At 38.6% G+C, this 17703-nt stretch overlaps 2 protein-coding genes across 5 annotated transcripts in view; one reads left to right on the forward strand and one right to left on the reverse strand.

Moving 5' to 3' along the window:
* cip2a (cellular inhibitor of PP2A) overlaps nucleotides 1–13177 on the forward strand; it is a 66269-nt gene extending 53092 nt beyond the window's left edge. For all 4 annotated transcript variants that reach the window (XM_078560025.1, XM_078560027.1, XM_078560026.1 and 1 more), the window contains exons 17-22: nucleotides 1012–1122; nucleotides 4446–4642; nucleotides 5097–5210; nucleotides 5370–5452; nucleotides 6455–6594; nucleotides 12035–13177. In XM_078560025.1, coding sequence (XP_078416151.1) covers nucleotides 1012–1122; nucleotides 4446–4642; nucleotides 5097–5210; nucleotides 5370–5452; nucleotides 6455–6594; nucleotides 12035–12205 — 816 coding nt within the window. In that variant the 3' untranslated portion in view covers nucleotides 12206–13177. The remainder of the gene's footprint in view (nucleotides 1–1011; nucleotides 1123–4445; nucleotides 4643–5096; nucleotides 5211–5369; nucleotides 5453–6454; nucleotides 6595–12034) is intronic.
* Nucleotides 13178–17166: 3989 nt separating this feature from the next.
* The window catches only part of LOC144692016 (V-set domain-containing T-cell activation inhibitor 1-like), a 52506-nt gene continuing 51969 nt past the window's right edge, over nucleotides 17167–17703 (reverse strand). The window contains exon 6 of the mRNA XM_078560574.1: nucleotides 17167–17288. Within this exon, the coding sequence (XP_078416700.1) occupies nucleotides 17167–17288 (122 nt within the window). The remainder of the gene's footprint in view (nucleotides 17289–17703) is intronic.

Here is a 17703-nt window from a genome sequence, read left to right on the forward strand (position 1 = left end):
TGAAGAGAGTTCTTTGCCATCTCTGATTCCCCTTGAAATTCAAACAACCTCTCAACTTATCTAAAAATGCAGATGCTAGACCTAACCTATTTACTTGTACCTCAAACCTAACACTTTTAACCTTTTCATGTTTCCAAACACAGACATCCTGTCTCCTATCAATCCCTTGCCCAGCTTAATTAAATCGTACACCGAAATCGAGCCTTTTTTTACAGAATATCATAATATTCCCCAAAATACTTTTTTAAAAAAACATCCATTTTCACACTGATGTAACCCAGTCGGAACCATCCGAAGTTTGCTTTTTAATTCGCATTTTGCCCTACAAACCTTACCTGGGAACTTCCAAAGGGAATTCCCCAGCGCATCTTTGGGTACCTCCCTAATACGACACCCTGGAGCTCGGAAGTTATGGCCTCATGCAGACAGGATTTCTTCACACAAGCCTAACGTTTTGGGGGTTTTGCCCTTCCACTATTACATATACATTTCTATTTTTTGTGTTGTGGGTGCAAATACTTTAAATTTATTCATTTTCCTTTTAAGCTTCCTTGGTTGAGACTATGACAGCTGAGAGATATGAAATAGAGTGAGGAAATATCTTCCTTTCTTTTGACTGTTTGATGTTTTATGTGGTGTAGCAAACATTTTTAACTTGAGGGGTTAGTTTTAGATAAGGTTGCTCTCCTTTTTTCTGCAATCCCTTTCTTTTGCTTAGTCTCATGCTTCTGCACGTATGTCAGTGGGATGCATCCAAGGCCATTTATGTCTCGTGTGTCTGACACATTGCTAGGAATTGTCAAGGTTCATGAAGAGGTGGCGCTCCCTCATTTATTCCTTTGCGTGCCTCCACTCACTGATACAATGGCACATGAACAGAGTGGGGCATTAACCATCCTTACTTCATTAGATTTCTCCATTTTACAATACCACAGACTCTCTTTTTGAAATATTTCAATATTAACATAATCTTTAGCATGAATATAATTGAAGTTTAACTCTTTTATTTAGTCCAAAGAAAATCGTTTACAGGACCTATTGGAAGCCAAGGCACTGGCCCTAGCACAGGCTGATCGTTTGATTGCCCAGTACCGTTGTCAGAGAGCCCATGCAGAAGCAGAGGTATTTTGAATATACCATGAGATAGATCATTTTAAAAGTTACTGCCTTCTCTTAATTCAGTCTTTTAAATCAACTAATCTTTTTATTTGCTGCATTATATAAATTACTTAATTCAATTTATAAGAATGCAATTTTTTTTAGTACAAAGTAGTATTGTTAAGGGTAGACCAACACTCTAGGCTGTAAAATTCTGGTTATGCGGATCTTCAAAATGTGGCAGAGTAAGGTACAGTTGGACTTTTTTATCATACTAATTTCTATTATATATAATGTAAAAAAGCTGTTATCAAATGCGAAGTGTCAGTAGACTGGAAATCTATTTTGCAGCTGCGATTCTTTTACTCTATGGAAATGAAGGACAGTAATCAATTACGGTTAAATATTTTTGAGTATTTGTGATTAAACAAAATTGCGTGGTGTTTACCAATAACTTGGTGAAAATTGCACTGCTTCTGAGTTATCCAGTCCTTTTGGCTGTAAGAATGTTAGAAACTACAGTAAATCATGTAGTTCCTTTTCATTTTGCTAATTTTGAAATTCTCATCAGGAGACTGACCTCTCACATCAACTGTTGTTCACTGTTCTTCCTAGTTATTAACCGAACCAATTCAAACACGTGCATCTTAATTGGCCAATTGGTCTGGGGTTTTCGGGTCTCCAATGTAGAGGAGGCATTGGGAGCAGCGAATGCAGTAGACCAAATTGAAGGAGGTGCAAGTGAAGTGCTGATTCACCTGAAAGGAGTGTTTGGACCCTTGGGCAGTGAGAAGGGAGGAGGGTAAAGGGGCAGGTGTTACACCTTCTGCAACTGCATAGGAAGGTGCCGTGGGAGGGGGATGAGGTGCTGGGGTGATGGAAGAGTGGACCAGGGTGCCCCGGTGAGAACGATCCCTACGGAATGCCGACAGGGAAGGTGAGGGGAAGATGTGTTTGGTGGTGGCATCATGCTGGAGTTGGTGGAGGATGATCCTTTGAATGTGGAGGCTGGTGAGGTGAAAAGTGAGGACAAGGGGTCATTATCATTGTTCTGGGAGGGAGAGGAAGGTGTGAGGGCAGAGGCATGGGAGATGGGTCAGACGTGGTTGACGGCCCTGTCAAAACAGTGGGTGGGAACCCTCGGTTAATGAAGAAGGAAGACATGTCAGAAGTGCCATTTTGGAAAGTGGCATCATCGGAACAGATGCGACGGAGGTGAAGGAACTGAGAGAATGGGATGCAGTCCTTACAGGAAGCAGGGTGTGAGGAGCTGTAGTCGAGGTAGCTGTGGGAGTCGGTGAGATTGTAGTGAATATTGGTGGACAGTCTATCACCAGAAATTGAGACAGATAGGTCAAGGAAGGGAAGGGAAGTGTCGGAGATGGACCATGTGAAGGTGATAGAGGGGTGGCAATTGGAAGCAAAATTGATAAATTTTTCCAGGTCCAGATGAGAGCATGAAGCAGCACCGAAACAGTCATCGATGAACCAAAAAAAGAGTTGTGGGAGGGGGCCTGAGTAGGACTGGAACAAGGAATGTTCCACATACCCCATAAAGAGACAGGCATAACTGGGGCCCATGTGCCCCAGCCGTACCTTTTTATTTGGAAGAAGTGAGTCAAGTTTAAGGAGAAATTGTTCAGTGAGAACACAAGTTCAGCCAGACGGAGGAGAGTGGTGGTGGGATAGGGGTTGTTTGGGCCTCTGTTCAAGGAAGAAGCGGAGAGCCCTCAGACCATCCTGATGGGGGATGGAAGTGTAGAGGGATTGGACGTCCATGGTGAAAAGGAGGTGGTTAGGGCCAGGGAATTTTGTCCTTTGTCCCCACCTATTGCTGGCCTTCTATCCAGCTTCACCTGCTCCAACACCCTTAAACAGTATAAATTGCATCACATTTTTACTTCTCTTTAGCTTTGAAGAAGAGTCAATACAGACACAAAACGTTAACTCTGTTTCTCTCTCTGCAGATGCTGTTAGAGCTGTTGAGTTTTTCCAGCATTTTCTGTTTTTGTTTCAGATTTCCAGCATCCGCAGCATTTTGCTTTTATCTTACTGGAAAATATTCAGTTGGAAAAGGGCCATCCTTGGCATTCTTGTATGCTTTTCTATCTCACAAAAGTTACAAATCCTAATATAATCAATGGTTCCAATTAAAACTGGCTCAACTCAAAACTCCAGACCAATTAAAATGCACATGTTTGAATTGATAAGGTTAATAACTAGGAAGAACAGCGAACAACAGTTGATGTGAGAGATTTGTCTCCTGATGAAATGGCAAGCAACAAGAAGGTCTGGATCTCGCTTGCCATTTCAACACACCATCCTGCTATCATGCCCACATGTCCACCCTTCGCCTGCTGCAATATTCCAGTGAAGGCCAACGCACACTGGAGGAACAGCACCTCATCTTCTCATTAGGCACTTTACAGCCTTCCGGACTTAACACTTGAGTTCAACAACTTCAGACCATGAGCTCTCTCTTCTATCCCCACCCCCTTCTTTAACCCCTTTTTTTTCTCTTTTTAATTTTTATTTTTATCCACTTTTTAATTATTTTTTTATTTTCAATGTTTTATCCCCACCTTTTATCCTATTTTCGATCTTTTATCCCCACCACCCCTCGCCCACAAGGGCCATCTGTTACTTGTTCTTTTCAGGTGCTTACCCTTGCCCCTGCTGTTATCACATTCTGCTTTCTTACCTTAATGCCACTATCAGCACCTCCTTTAGCCCTTACCAGTACCATTAACACCCCCTTTGTCCTTTTGTACATGACATCTTTGTCAATCTCTCCTTTGCCCCCACCTATCACTGGCCTTCTATCCAGTTTCACCTGCTCCACCCCACTTAAACAGTATAAATTGCATCACATTTTTACTTCTCTTTAGCTCTGAAGAAGAGTCTTATGGACTCGAAATGTTAACTCTGTTTTTCTCACCATAGATTCAGTTAGATCTGAGTTTTTCCAGCATTTTCTGTATTTGTTGTTGAGTATTTTCCAGAATAGATTAAAATAGCCCCTGTATGCTGTTCCTCAGAAATATCATCTCCAAACATGGTGCCAACTTTCACATGCATTGATAGCGAACCCTGCTTGTTCACTACCACCATAGACACCAAGACTGCTATAGCAGCAGTGTTAGATTACCTATCTAATATCATTTGTCACTCTGCACTTATTGCACCAGTGATGTTTAGTGGTTAGTGCAAATCAGGTGTGTAGACAATATTTAATGTCTCAAGTATTGGATTTTCTAATTGTTTTCTAATTTGTGTAGTAATACCTTCTCTACATTCATTCTGAATTGTTCCATTTTATAAATCATTTGACATATTTTGAGTTGTAGGCACGACAGTTAGCTTCACTTTTAATGGATGCAGAGAGAAAAAACGAAGAACTTGATGGAGTGCTGAAGACACAACTGTTGGAATCTGACCGTGCCAAGGCTGATATTGAGGAACTTTATCAGCACAATTGTAAATTACAGGCCATTTCTGAAGAACATGAATCTTTAAAAGTTACTTCAAAAAGTCTTGCTCAAAAGTAAGGTTGAGTGATATCTGCTCATTTTTTGGTGCAGTTTTCCTTCTTGTTATTTCAAAAAATGAACTACAGTGGCATCAGGATTCATGTACAACAGCTAAAGAATTGATTTTGTGTATGGCATAGAGCAATAGTTCTACCAGTTTTGTGCCATCATGTGGAGGCCCTGTATTTGCCTATAAGAATTTCAAAGTGGCATTAATGGATGCGTGGGGTAGTACACAAGGAAAAAGAACTTGAGACACTGAGGGGATTGTAGGAGAGGAGAGAATGTATCTTTATGGGAGTGGGCTGAATGAACCGCGATGTATGGCAGTCCACAGGAGTATAATTATACTTGTGTAACTTTTTTTTATAGGTTACATAAATTGTATTTTTCACTGAATAACTTCTTGAAAGTATAATCCATAAATCCAGTTTCAGATTTGCATATTGACACAATCTTTATTTTTAGCCTTGAGACAGTCGAAAGGCAACTTGAAGAACTTCAGATTGAACACAATTCCTTAAGCAAACAAAGTGAATTGTTCAAAAAGCAAATTGACTCCCTTAAACAACAGAATGATAGGTAAGTCCATCTCCTATTAGATTAGATTATCTGTGATTAGATGTAATATTTATAGATTCTAAGACAGTCAGGATGGCTTGAAATCATATGTTTGTCAAGTGGAAATTTTTTTAAAGAAACAGTAAAATATCTTGTCTTTGCTTTCTTTTTGAATCTTAGATGCCTTGCTCAGTTGGCAGAGATGGAAGCGCAGAAAAATGATTTGTGCATTCAGTTACAGGAAAAGGACAATAAATTATTGGGTCTGTCTTTGGCTTGTCACTCATCTATGTCCATTTGCTTCAAGATGTATTTACTATTTGAACAGAACAGTGAAGTGTGCCATGGAGTGACATTATACCTTTCTTTCGTATAGTTTTCTATGCTACAAATGGCTAAGCTCATCGGGAAAAACTGACATTGGAAATGTGTGTGTGTGTGATGCTATTAGAAGATAGAATAGTAGGAAAAAATTAGTAATAAAACTTCCTGTTATCTAAAGACCATTTAATTTATTTGAATTGTGCTTCTTTCTGGTGTGGATTTACCATGCTTCAAAACTTTAAGTAGATGACCCAAGATTGTAAGTCTCAGGTCCCTTACCCTGTTCTACATTTATTCCTTGCTCATGTCAAGCACTAACACAAAAGGACAGGACTGCAGAAAGATTCCTATTAGGTCATATCTCTGCAACTGCTCTTCCATTTTTGAGGTTTATGAGGACTTGCCAGTGTACCCAATGTAGCAGATTGACATGTTGTGTAAATCTGATCAGCTGTACATATACTGAAGCTGCATAATTCAGTGCCAACTGTTAAGTTATTCTGATTGTCATCTGAAAGCAGCTTGAGGTGAATAATTTGAGAAATTGTCTAGGGAACAGACTGAATGGGCCAGGGGCTTGATTAATATTGGTGACTGAAATTGAAGTAAGGAGCTGTCTAACAGGAGGGCACAACTTCAGAAAGAAAAGAACAGTAAAGAACTGCAGCACTTGCAGGTGTGAATTCCACAGTTTAAATGAAAGGTTACAATTTTAGTTATTTCTTCAGTTTGACATCTTGATGGGCTGGAAAATCAAGTACCAGGTTAGTAGGCACCTTTCAAAAGATAAAAATATTACATAATCTGTCGAAAGCAGGACAGAGTGGCAGAAAGGCACCCAGTACAAAAAAGCATGTGTGATTGTAATAGTGTTGATAAATCTGCACTCTGCATGTTAGTCTTCAACCACTAACCTTATTTTTTTTTGTAATGATTGACAGGCTTGGAACAAAAGCTCCAAGCACAGCAAGAAAAAACAAAAACAACGGAGAAGGAGAAAGAGGACATGGAAGAAGCTATTGATGCCTTCCGAAAGGAGCTTAGCAAAACTGAGTTAGCCAGGAAAGAGCTCAGTATTAAGGTAAATGATGTATTTAGAATTGTTAATCTGTCTGCCTTTCAGAAGATTGTAGAAGCACATGTGAGCATCACAATATCCAGTTTGTGTTGCTGCTCTCTCCCTGAGTTATACTATAATATGACGAGCCTTTGAATAGTGAGAATAAACTTCTGATTGCAAGGATTGCAGGTCCAATTACAGGAAAAATCAGTGTCTCTGACTTTAACCTGAGAGAAAATCTAAGGCAAATTCAATATTTTATAACAAATTTAATTGGGGAACTAAAATGGCTGCTTAGAATAGTGGCTTCGAAAGTGGCCTTTTCCCTCTCGATTTGGATATACTGTTTTGAACCCAGCACAGGATAATTTGATTATCCTTTTTCAGTTGTTTTGGATAGAATTTCTTTCCAAGTTGGAGCACCTGCCATAATTCTACATAAATTGGCACCCACATTTAACAGCCTTAATAATGGGTGATGGGGGAAATTGAGAAATTAATTCTTCATGGCTGTTCTGAGTTTGGGATTAATCCAAAGTATAAGGAGCAATAGTCATTTACATTGACTGTGTCCAAAGTGCCCGATAATGAAATTTATAACATCTTTTTCCTTACAAGTACAAAAGTGGACCATAAGTAAACTTAACCAACAGTATATATTTGGCATTTGCTGCAATTATACTGGAAAATAATTGCACTAATGTTGACATGTTACTATTTTTTGTTGATGTGAATAATAATTTTTTTTCTTCACAATTTCCTCTTGCTTTTTGAATAGAGAAAATGAACTAATCACTCCCATAGTTTACTTATGAACTAATTGATTTGGCTAATATTGTAATTTCACTTCATTATTGTTTGAGCTTTAAAAAGAAATACATTTTTCACATTTTGTATATCTTGTGAAATTTTACTTGTAATATTTCATTCTGTTTCAATTTGTTTTGTGATGTTCTGGAACTCATGACTAATTTGGGCTGTAATTTGAAAAATATATTGGCCTGGAGGCTCTGCTAGGTTGTGCTGTTTGTTTTTTCCAGTGCGGTTTGCCCAAAATTGATCAAACTGGTGTAAAAGACCCATGAATTTCAAATGCACTTAACTTCCAACGCGGATTGAGTTTCCAAGATCTTTTGCTCACAAGCAGATAAAATTGATCACCATTGCAAGTTTCTGCTAATTGCTTCTCTTGTGAGCCTTCAAGCAGGCACTAAAAATTGAAGTTCTATTTTTAGGGCTAAAGCCACTAGTAACTTTCAATTATTAAAAAAAAGTATTTGCTAAAAAACAGACCAGTGTATACCAATGAAACTAGTAAATTGTTCACTTTTTTTTGTAGTCATTCTCCAGCATTTAAAATAAAATTACTCAGCTGTTGGAATAGACCCATTTGATAAACCCATTTTCAGTTCTATTATTAAAATTGCATCAGATTACCACTTAAAATATTCCTTGATATATTTAATACAAAACAAAGCTCCGAAATGCTGCCTAGTTGTGCTGGTTCATGGTAGGTTTTATGTTTGGCGATATGCAAATGAATTTGAATGGAAAATTGAGTAAAAGAAAATTGCTTCAGAAAACTAGCGTGACTTGCGATGCCGATTTGTGCCCAATGCAGAAACAAACATACAAATTATGAGCAGGAGTAGGCCATTTGGCCCCTTGAGCCTGCCCTGCCATTCAATAAGATCATGGCTGATCTGATTGTAACCTCAACTCCATATTCCCACCTACCTGTGATAACCTTTCACCCCCTTGCTTATCAAGAATCTATCTACCTTTGCCTTAAAAATATTCAGAGATACTGCTTCTACTGCCTTTTGAGGGAAGAGTGTTCCAAAGACACTCTACCCTCCAAGTGAAACAAAATTCTCCTAATCTTTGTCTTAAATGGGTGACCCTTTCCTTTTAATCAGTGACCCCTAGTTCTAGATTCTCCCATAAGAGGAAACATCCTTTCCACATCCAACCTGTGAAGATCCCTTAGGATCTTCTGTGTTTCAATCAAGTCACTCTTCTTAACTCTAGTAAATACAAGCCGAGCCTGTTCCACTTTTCCTCATAAGGCAACCCTTCAATTCCAGGTATTAGTCTAGTAAACCTTCTCTGAACTGCCTCTAATACATTTACATCCTTCCTTAAATAAGTAGATTAATATCGTACATAGTAATCCAGATGTGGTCTCACCATTGTCCTGTATAACTGAAGCATAACCTCTCTACTTTTATATTCAATTCCCCTTGTAATAAACAATAACATTCTATTAGCTTTCCTAATTACTTGCTGTACCTCACAGAATTTTAACAAAACTGAAGGGGGCCATTTGGCCTATCATGTCTGTACCAGCTCTCCAAATGAGCATTATGACCTAGTGCCCTTTCCCTGTCTTTTCCTTGTACCCCTGCCATTGTTTCTATTCACATAATCATCTAATGCCCTCTTGAATGCTTCGATTGAACCTGCCTCCACCACACTTCCAAGCAGTGTATTCCAGACCTGAACCACTCATTGTGTGAAAAAGTTTTTTCTCACGTCACATTTGCTTCTTTTGCAAATCACTTTAAATCTGTGCCCTCTCGTTCTTGATCCTTTTATGAGTGGGAACAGCTTCTCCTTATCTACTCTGTGCAGTGCCCTCATGATTTTGAACATCTCTATCAGATCTCCTCTTAGCCGCCTTCTCTCCAAGGAGAACAGTTCCAACCTCTCCAATCTATCTTCGTAACTGAAGTTCCTCATCCCTGGATCAATTCTTGTAAACCTCTTCTGCACACTCTCCAATGTGTTCACACCCTTCCTATAATGTGGAGCCCAGAACTGTACACAGTACTCCAGCTGAGGTCTTGTATAAATTCAGCATAACCTCCTTGCTCTTGTACCCTATGTCCCTATTAATAAAACCCAGGATACTATATGCTTTATTAACTGCTGTCTCCACCTGTCCTGCCACCTTCAATGATCTATGCACACGTACACTGCGGTCTTTCTGTTCCTGCACCTCCTTCAACATTTCACCCCTTATTTTATATTGTCTATCCATGTTCTTCCTTCCAAAATGCACCACCTCACACGTCTCTTCAATGAACTTCATCTGCCACCTATCTGCCCACTCTACCAACTTGACTATGTCCTCTTGAAGTTCTACACTGTCCTCCTCGCAGTTTACAACGTTCCCAAGCTTCGTATCATCCGCAAACTTTGAAATTGTCCCATGCACACCAAGATCTAGATCATAAATATATATCAGGAAAGGCAAGGGTCCCAATACTGACCCCTGGGGAACTTCACTACAAACCTTCCTCCAGCCCGGAAAAAATCCATTGATCATTACTCTCTGCTTCCTATTTTTTAGCCAATTTTGTATCCATGTTGCTACTGTCCCTTTTATTCCCTGAGCAATAACTTTCCTCACAAGCCTGTTGTGTGTCATTGAAGCAAATGCCTTTTGAAAGTCTATGTACACCACATCAACTGCATTACCCTCATCGACCTTTTCTGTTACCTCTTCATAAACTCCAGCAAGTCAGTTAAACACTATTTCCCCTTTAGAAATCCATGCTGGCTCTTCCCTATCAACCCATATTTTTCCATGTGAATTGTTTCACTGAAGTTAAACTGACTGATCTGTAATTGCTGGGCTTATCCTTCAAACTTTTTTGACAAGGGCGTAACGTTTGCAGTTCTCCAGTAGCCTGGCACCTCCCCTGAGCCTAGGGAAGACTGAAAAATTATAGCCAGTGCCCCTGCAATTTCTGCTCTCTCTTCATTCAATATCCTTGGATGCATCTCATCCGGTCCCAGCGCCTTGTCAACTTTAAGTACTGACTGCCTATTTAACACTTCCTCCTTATCAATTTTGAACCCTTCTGGTGACAGTGTTTCCTTGCCTGTCACCATGGCCAAGGTAGCATCTACCTCCTTGGTAAAGAAGGATACAAAGTATTCATTTAATACCTCAGCCATGTGTAAATTCCCCTTTAGGTCCCTAATCGGCCCTAGTCCTCCTTTTACTGCCCTTTAACTATTTATATGCTTATAGAAGACTTTGAGATTCCCCTTCATGTTGGCTGCCAGTCTTTTCTTACAATCCCTCTTCTCTTCTCTATGCTTTTTCACCTCGCCTCTGAACCTTCTTTATTCCTCTTGGTTCTCAATTGTATTTTCTACCTTACACCTGTCATAAGCACGCTTTTTCTTCTTAATTTCTATCTCCTTTTTCTTCCAGGGAGCTCTGGATTTGTTTGCCCTACCTTTCCATTTCAATGGAATATACCTAGACTGCCTGAACCAATTCTGTTTTGAAGGTAGCCCATTGTTCAGCTACAGCCAATCTTTCATTCCAGTCTATCTGGCCCAGTTCCGTTCTTTCCCATCAAAATCGGCTCTCGTCCAATTAAGTATTCTTACTCTGGATTGCCTAGCGTCTTTTTCGATCATCTGAAAACGTACATTACAATGATCACTGATCCTAAATGTTCCCCCACTGACACTTGATCTACTTGGCCCACCTCATTTCCAAGAACCAGGTCTAATAGTGTGTCTTTTCTTGTTGGATTGGACACATACTGCTGTAGAAAATTTTCCTGAACACAAGTTAGGAACTTTTGCCCCCCTCCGCCCTTTACACTACCACTGTCCCAGTCTACATTGGAGTAATTGAAATCCCCCATTATAACTACTCTATAATGCTTGCATCTCTCTGCAATTTCCCTGTTGATTTCTTCTACATCCTTCTCACTGGTTGGCAGTCTAAAGACTACACCGAGCAATGTAATTGCACTCTTGTTTTGTTCTTTAGCACTAGCCAAATTGATTCTGTCCTTGAACCCTCTGGGACATTCTCTTTCTCCAGCACTGCAATGCTCTCCTTAACCAATACTGCCATCCCTCCTCCTTTCCTTCTGTTCCTGTCTTTCCTGAATACCTTGTACCCAGGAATATTTAACACCCAGTTCTGCCCTTCCTTGAGCCAGGCCTCTGTTATCTCTGCAACATCGTATTTCCGCATAGCAATCTGCACTTATAATTCCCCAATCTTATTTACTATTTTCCGTGAATTCACAAACATATATAGTAACCCTGATTTAGATTGTAACTTTCCACGTCATCCTGACTTCACCTATTATTAACTTACTATTCTCTATACCAGTGCTATCTGTCCCTCCCAGTATTTTGTGCACTCTGGTATTCCTCTCTAATATTGCATCTCCTTGCATATTCCTCTCTATTACCTGCGTAACCTTTTATAATTCATGCACTAGGACACCCAGATCTCTCTGCATCTCAGAGCTTTGCACTTGAAACCATTCTGTATCATTTTTGGTTATTTGCTTTCTGAATAAGGAAAGTATTTATGTTCAGCAACAGATATCTAGAAATTAGTTTGTTTTACATGAATAAATTTGTTGTTCCACAGTCCTGCCTGATATGGATGTTCATTTTGTGTCTTGCCCTGCAGTTGTCATCTCTAGAAATGCAAAAGTCCCAGGTAGAAGCACGATTGCAACAAAAAGAAGCCCTGGTCCAAGCCCAACAGGATGAACTCAACAAACACTCTCAGATGATAGCAATGATTCACAGCCTGAGTAGTAGCAAACTACAATCAAATACAGTAAATCTCAGTCTGTAACCTTGTTTCTTGGGATTTTATTGTTGAGAGAAATGGGGATTGACTTTGTTTGTTTGTAATCCTTGCATCTGATGCATTATATATCTCCCCTTTGGGATTAAAACTACAAATTACTTTTAAATAAGAATTTGTAACCATTAAATATCAATAATATTTTTAAAAATTTGCTTCAGAAGTGAGTATTTGATATTGCCAAAGTGCTGAATTGAACTGTTTTGAGCACATTCACTGGCAAGAACTTAATGATATTGCGGTGTTTAAATTTAGTGTAATAATTCAAAACTATTTCTGACTGCATTATCAGACTCAACATGTAGCATATTACACCCTTTGTAAACTGACTAATTGTATAGATAGTTCAGGTCAAGACATGTACTATTTGGGTTAGTACTGTATCTTTTGAGTAGATATTACTTTGACATTGGATGATAGCTGTGTCCCAGTGAGAAGAATACAAAACTTGAATTTTCAAAATTATATTGATAGTACATGCAATTCTGTCTTCATACTACTGTCCTGAATTCCGATGCCAAATGCATCACAGCTATAATTATTCTGGCAGCAATCCATTTTATCTTAATCATAAAAAATAACTTAATCATGTTATTGATCAGCTTATGCGCAATGTAAATATATTAAAATTTTATATGCTTTTCAATGTTTTTATGAATGTCCCTCACCAAATTGGGAAAGCACTACTCTAAAATTTAAAAAAAACTTGCAGGTTTTGGGTTCAAAGTAACCAACATTATCTTACCACAAATACATAGCAATAATTTGCCTTGCACATTCCTGTCACTTGTTTGCTTCCTGTTCACCTTTGTAATGAATTTTGATAGTGTTTTAATCTATGGTGTCATCTCTAGAGATGTTGTCTCATTTTCAATTCATTGTGTACAGCCACACAATTGTATTACACTTTTACTTTTCTTCCTTTCCCCCTTGAGAAAATAAACCTTTTCAAATTAAAAATATGCTTAAAATTGAATGCAAACTATGATTCATACCACACATATATGCTCAAACTTTGTTTTCTTCTCAGAAGGCTGGTGTTTAAGCTTTCGGGGAAATGTTCGCTAATCTCAAAGCTGCAAATGCATTGTTCAAGCCCTTCTCACCTTTCATGCCCATCCATCCTCTGGCTATGTACTTCCTCACATCCGATCTGTTCATACATCATGCCCACTCTGTCACCCCGATGAAATTTCATGTCTTTCCTTGAAACTCATTCCATTGGCTGAACGTTATGTCATAATAGTTATTCATAACTATGCATGATGGTTTCATCCTGTGCTAGTCCCAGCTCCCTGACATCTTCAGACTTACAAGCACACTTAAGGGGTGACTTCTATGAGACAAAGCATAACCATTGAAACCTTGGCTGATATTCTTTGCAGAACTCAGACAATGAAGCACATCAGTGCTACAATGAATGGTATATGACCACCAGGTCAGTGGTCAAACAAGTCATTCGCAAGTTAAAGATGCACTTCAAGTGCCTAGACAGGTCTAGAGCCACCCTTCAATATGCGCCAGTAAGGATCGCTAGAATGGCCCTGGTTACTGCACTCTGCACAACATTGCAGAACTATCTTTTTTTATGGTTGGACATCAGTTGCACATTGATGGAGTGAAAGCCTTTGTGGTTGATGAATACTCCTGTGCGATCTGGGGGTGTTCTGATTTGCCATGTGCAGTTGGCCCTGTAGATGTGGGAAATTATCCAGAGCTGCAAACTCGAGCACCTGCTCATTCTAACTAACATCATCACAGACAATGTTAATTTAATTGCTGTCCCTCAGTTACCTGTCTTCTGCACTTTTGGCATGCAAATTTAGATATCCTGAATATGTCTTCAACAGAATGACCCAAGGAAAAAAGGCTGAAGGTGTTGGTGACTTTAACAGTCACTAGTAAATTTAAGGTAACCAAAACATCACCTATCCTGATGATATAGAACAAAACTTCAAAGTGTATTAAGTACATTCAATAAAATTACTGTAAACATGCTTTCCCACTAGCAGATAAGAAAGCAGCTGTGAGTATGGAATATTTATTACATTTCCATGAAATGAATTGACTCCCTCGTTTGCTACCATGTTATAATCTTGCTTTCAGCGGAAAGTTTCAGGAAGCCCATGGATCAGACGTTAAATTCAAAAACCTGTAAATATCACTAATTGTTAATATCTTTAATTGGCAAGTTGCCTCTTCTGAGGGAGTTGGCCGCATGCAGCCTAACACAGTCGAGTGAAAAATCAAGGTAGCGGGTTGGAACTGGGTTCCTAACTTGCTGTTTTACCCTGATTTTTACACCTTCCCCTTCCCCCCCCCATCCCCCCAACACAAGCCTGCACCTGAACCAAGACACTGTCTTCTATGTTAAAATTCTCCTATAAATCTAGCACAGGTCTTGATATAATATAACAACATTAAAATTGTTATAGCAGAAAATGATTAGAAGCTTAATTTTCCTAGTTCAATGAAGGTGGATTGGGGAATAAGCTGTAGGCTGTAGTATTAATAGTGGGTTCTACCAGACTGCTAGCATATATGTGGATCTTGCATTTTTTACTACTTTGCCATTTCTTACCAAATGTCAGTAAATGTAATGAGACCCAGGAATTCACAGAACATTTATTACAGTTACTTAACTTGTGCAGCCATGGAACCCTTTGGTTAGCCCCTGCTGGTTTCAGTCACTCTGCCAAACTCTCTGTAGGCAACCAAGTATAAGCCCATAATTGGAGGCTTTGGGGTACAGAACTGTACAAACACAGTCATTGAATGGCACCACCCCTCTTACAGACCCAATGCATTTTCACCTTAAATAGAGTTATCAATCAAATCTATTACTTTAAAAAGATTCTTGGATTGTCAGTCACGTAGGGTATTTCAATTGAATGGCTTGACACCTTTCTGAAAAATGCATGAATCTGAATCCAAACAATTCAATCTGTGACTTCAAGATTTAAAGTGACCAGATAGCCAGAAGGAATGTTACTGAACAAAATGATTCCGATGGCTCTAAACTGAACAGTGTATCTAACCAATGGTACAAATAAAACAAGCAATAATAATGTATAACAAGACAAACATTAAAATAAAAAGTATAAAATAATAAAGGATTGTCAAAATTTGAACATTTCAGTATACAAATAATTGCAATAAATTGCAGAATGCAGATCTTAATTTACAGAATAAAAATGGAAGGTCTACAATACTCTACATTTTGTATTAAAATCATAGATCATATGTTGTCAGGTTGAGTTCATTAAATTCTCAATCATTTACATATTATTTATGAGTTTTATGATTGGGTTGTTTCGCACTCTATTTGTTCTATATCTCATTTGTGGAATGGTGTCTTTTCTCAATTTGATTGCACACTTACTTTTGTGTGGTTGTGGCAAGAGATAGAGGCAATGGAAGGTGAGATTCAAGAGTTTCCAGCAAAGCCCAATGAGAACTTTTTCTGCCTTTCAACAAAGGAACACTTATGCAGTTGTTTGTGTCAGACTAGCTTTGGTATGCATTCCCTAGGATCAGTTTTAGCGCTCATTTCTGAATGCTTTCAAACTTGTTCACATGCTTTTTGATAAATCCAGCATTCCAAACCAGCACTGCATATTCAACAATGTTTCTTACGTAACTGTTAATCACAAGTGAATAGGTCAGTTTGAGATATGTCGCGATGCTTGAGAAGACGTAGTATGTGAAGTCTTCTATTTGCCATCATAATCATTTCACATACTTGGCAATCCCATTTAAGATCACTTTGAATGCAGATTTCTAATAGTTTAATGCACACTTGTTGCACAGTCTCAGCATCGTCTAAGTTGATGAGAGGAGGATTGCTTGTGAAACACAATCCCATAGCATTGCACTGGGGTTCAGGTCATGTAGAATTTGATCAATGTTAAACTGGTTGAAGTCTCCCACTATGAAAATGGAGACGTCCGGGTGAAATAAGGTTGTCTATTGTTGATTGAATGTGATCAATAAACAGTTCTGCAATGGCATTGTATGGCTGGGGAATAGACTATTGCTGTGAAGAAACTAAAATAGGTTGAGGTAATCTTGCAGGTCTCACTTCAGTCCAAAAAAAGGAGCCTTGGAGTTTAACTAATTTTCCAACAAAGCATATTACAGCACACTTCCTATTAGTCAGGATGGTGTTTTCATCTATTGTATGCTTGGAGAAGAGGGTTCAGAGGCAAAATGTAGAAGGGATAATCAGGCACAAAGGGGTGGAGTGGCAGAATATCCCAAGCAGAAGTGAACAGACTTACTCCAGGGCTCTCATGTGCCAGCCTTGTAATACGTCACTGAAGCAGCTCTATCTACCAAATGAGAAAAAGTAGCACTTTGTTGTGACTTAGGCAGCTGAACAGTTATCAGGCCCACTAAATTTGCCACAGTATCCCGGAGATACGGATGTTGTCCTGATTTATGTAGCTTTAGATCAGCTCCCAGATTCGTTGGTAGCACCTCCCATTAAAGTGAAACAGTTACTTGTTGTATACCTCAATAAGATCACCTCTCAACCAACTTTATTCCAGGCAATGTTTCTCCAGTCTTTCCTGTTGTTTTCTGACCTCAAGGAGATGGGTATCAACTTGGAATCAGCCTCGCGACTCTTAGCGTCTAGAGAGGAAAGGTGTGATATAAATATCAGACTTCGTATCAGTTAAATACAATCTGTAAGAAGATAAAAGTTATTAAATATATTTATTTCTATCTATTTAATTTTAGTATTTTACTTTCTTCTTTACTGTTACTTCCATGTGCATAGTTTGTTTATAAAAAGGCCATGTCTTGTATGTAAGCTTTCAAGACTCAATAAAAATTGTATATAACAGGCATGTTTATTTAGCAGGCTAAGTGCACTAGTGACCTGGCATTATGGCTTTAATTGCATCTATGCTACTATGGTTTTGTTTGTAAAAAGTCTACCTTTATTAACACCGATACAAATCAGGCAATTGTTTTAGAAGTACCAGAGCAATCACTGAGATCAATAGAAGCACAGCAGCAATTGCCCCAAAATGATATTTTTGCCTTTTCTCTTGCATTCTTGAGTCTGAAATTTGAACAAAGTACACTTTAGCGAACTTCATATAATTCACACACAAATTACATCTGTAAATTTAAAACTAAAGAAATACAATAAATAGGGGAGTTCAATAAAAAGTAACTGCAGATGTTGTAAATCTAATAAAAATGCTTGAAGCGACTGAGGACAACTATAATAATACTCAAAAAGAAACAAATTGGATGAGGTATGCACTCATTATGATGTAGAAATAACTATGGATGGTGTCATAGGATGCCATAACATATCACACCAATGCAGAACAGTAATCAATAAAGTTGGTAAATGCTAGGCTATAGGGCCAAAACAGTCAAATGGTAATCACAAGAAGTCATCCTCTGATATAGTGCACTGGTTGTACATAAGCAACCCGTTTTTTGAGTACTGTGTTCAGTTCTGTCTT

Source organism: Cetorhinus maximus, chromosome 16, assembly GCF_964194155.1.
Source record: "Cetorhinus maximus chromosome 16, sCetMax3.hap1.1, whole genome shotgun sequence".
Taxonomy (NCBI): domain Eukaryota; kingdom Metazoa; phylum Chordata; class Chondrichthyes; order Lamniformes; family Cetorhinidae; genus Cetorhinus; species Cetorhinus maximus.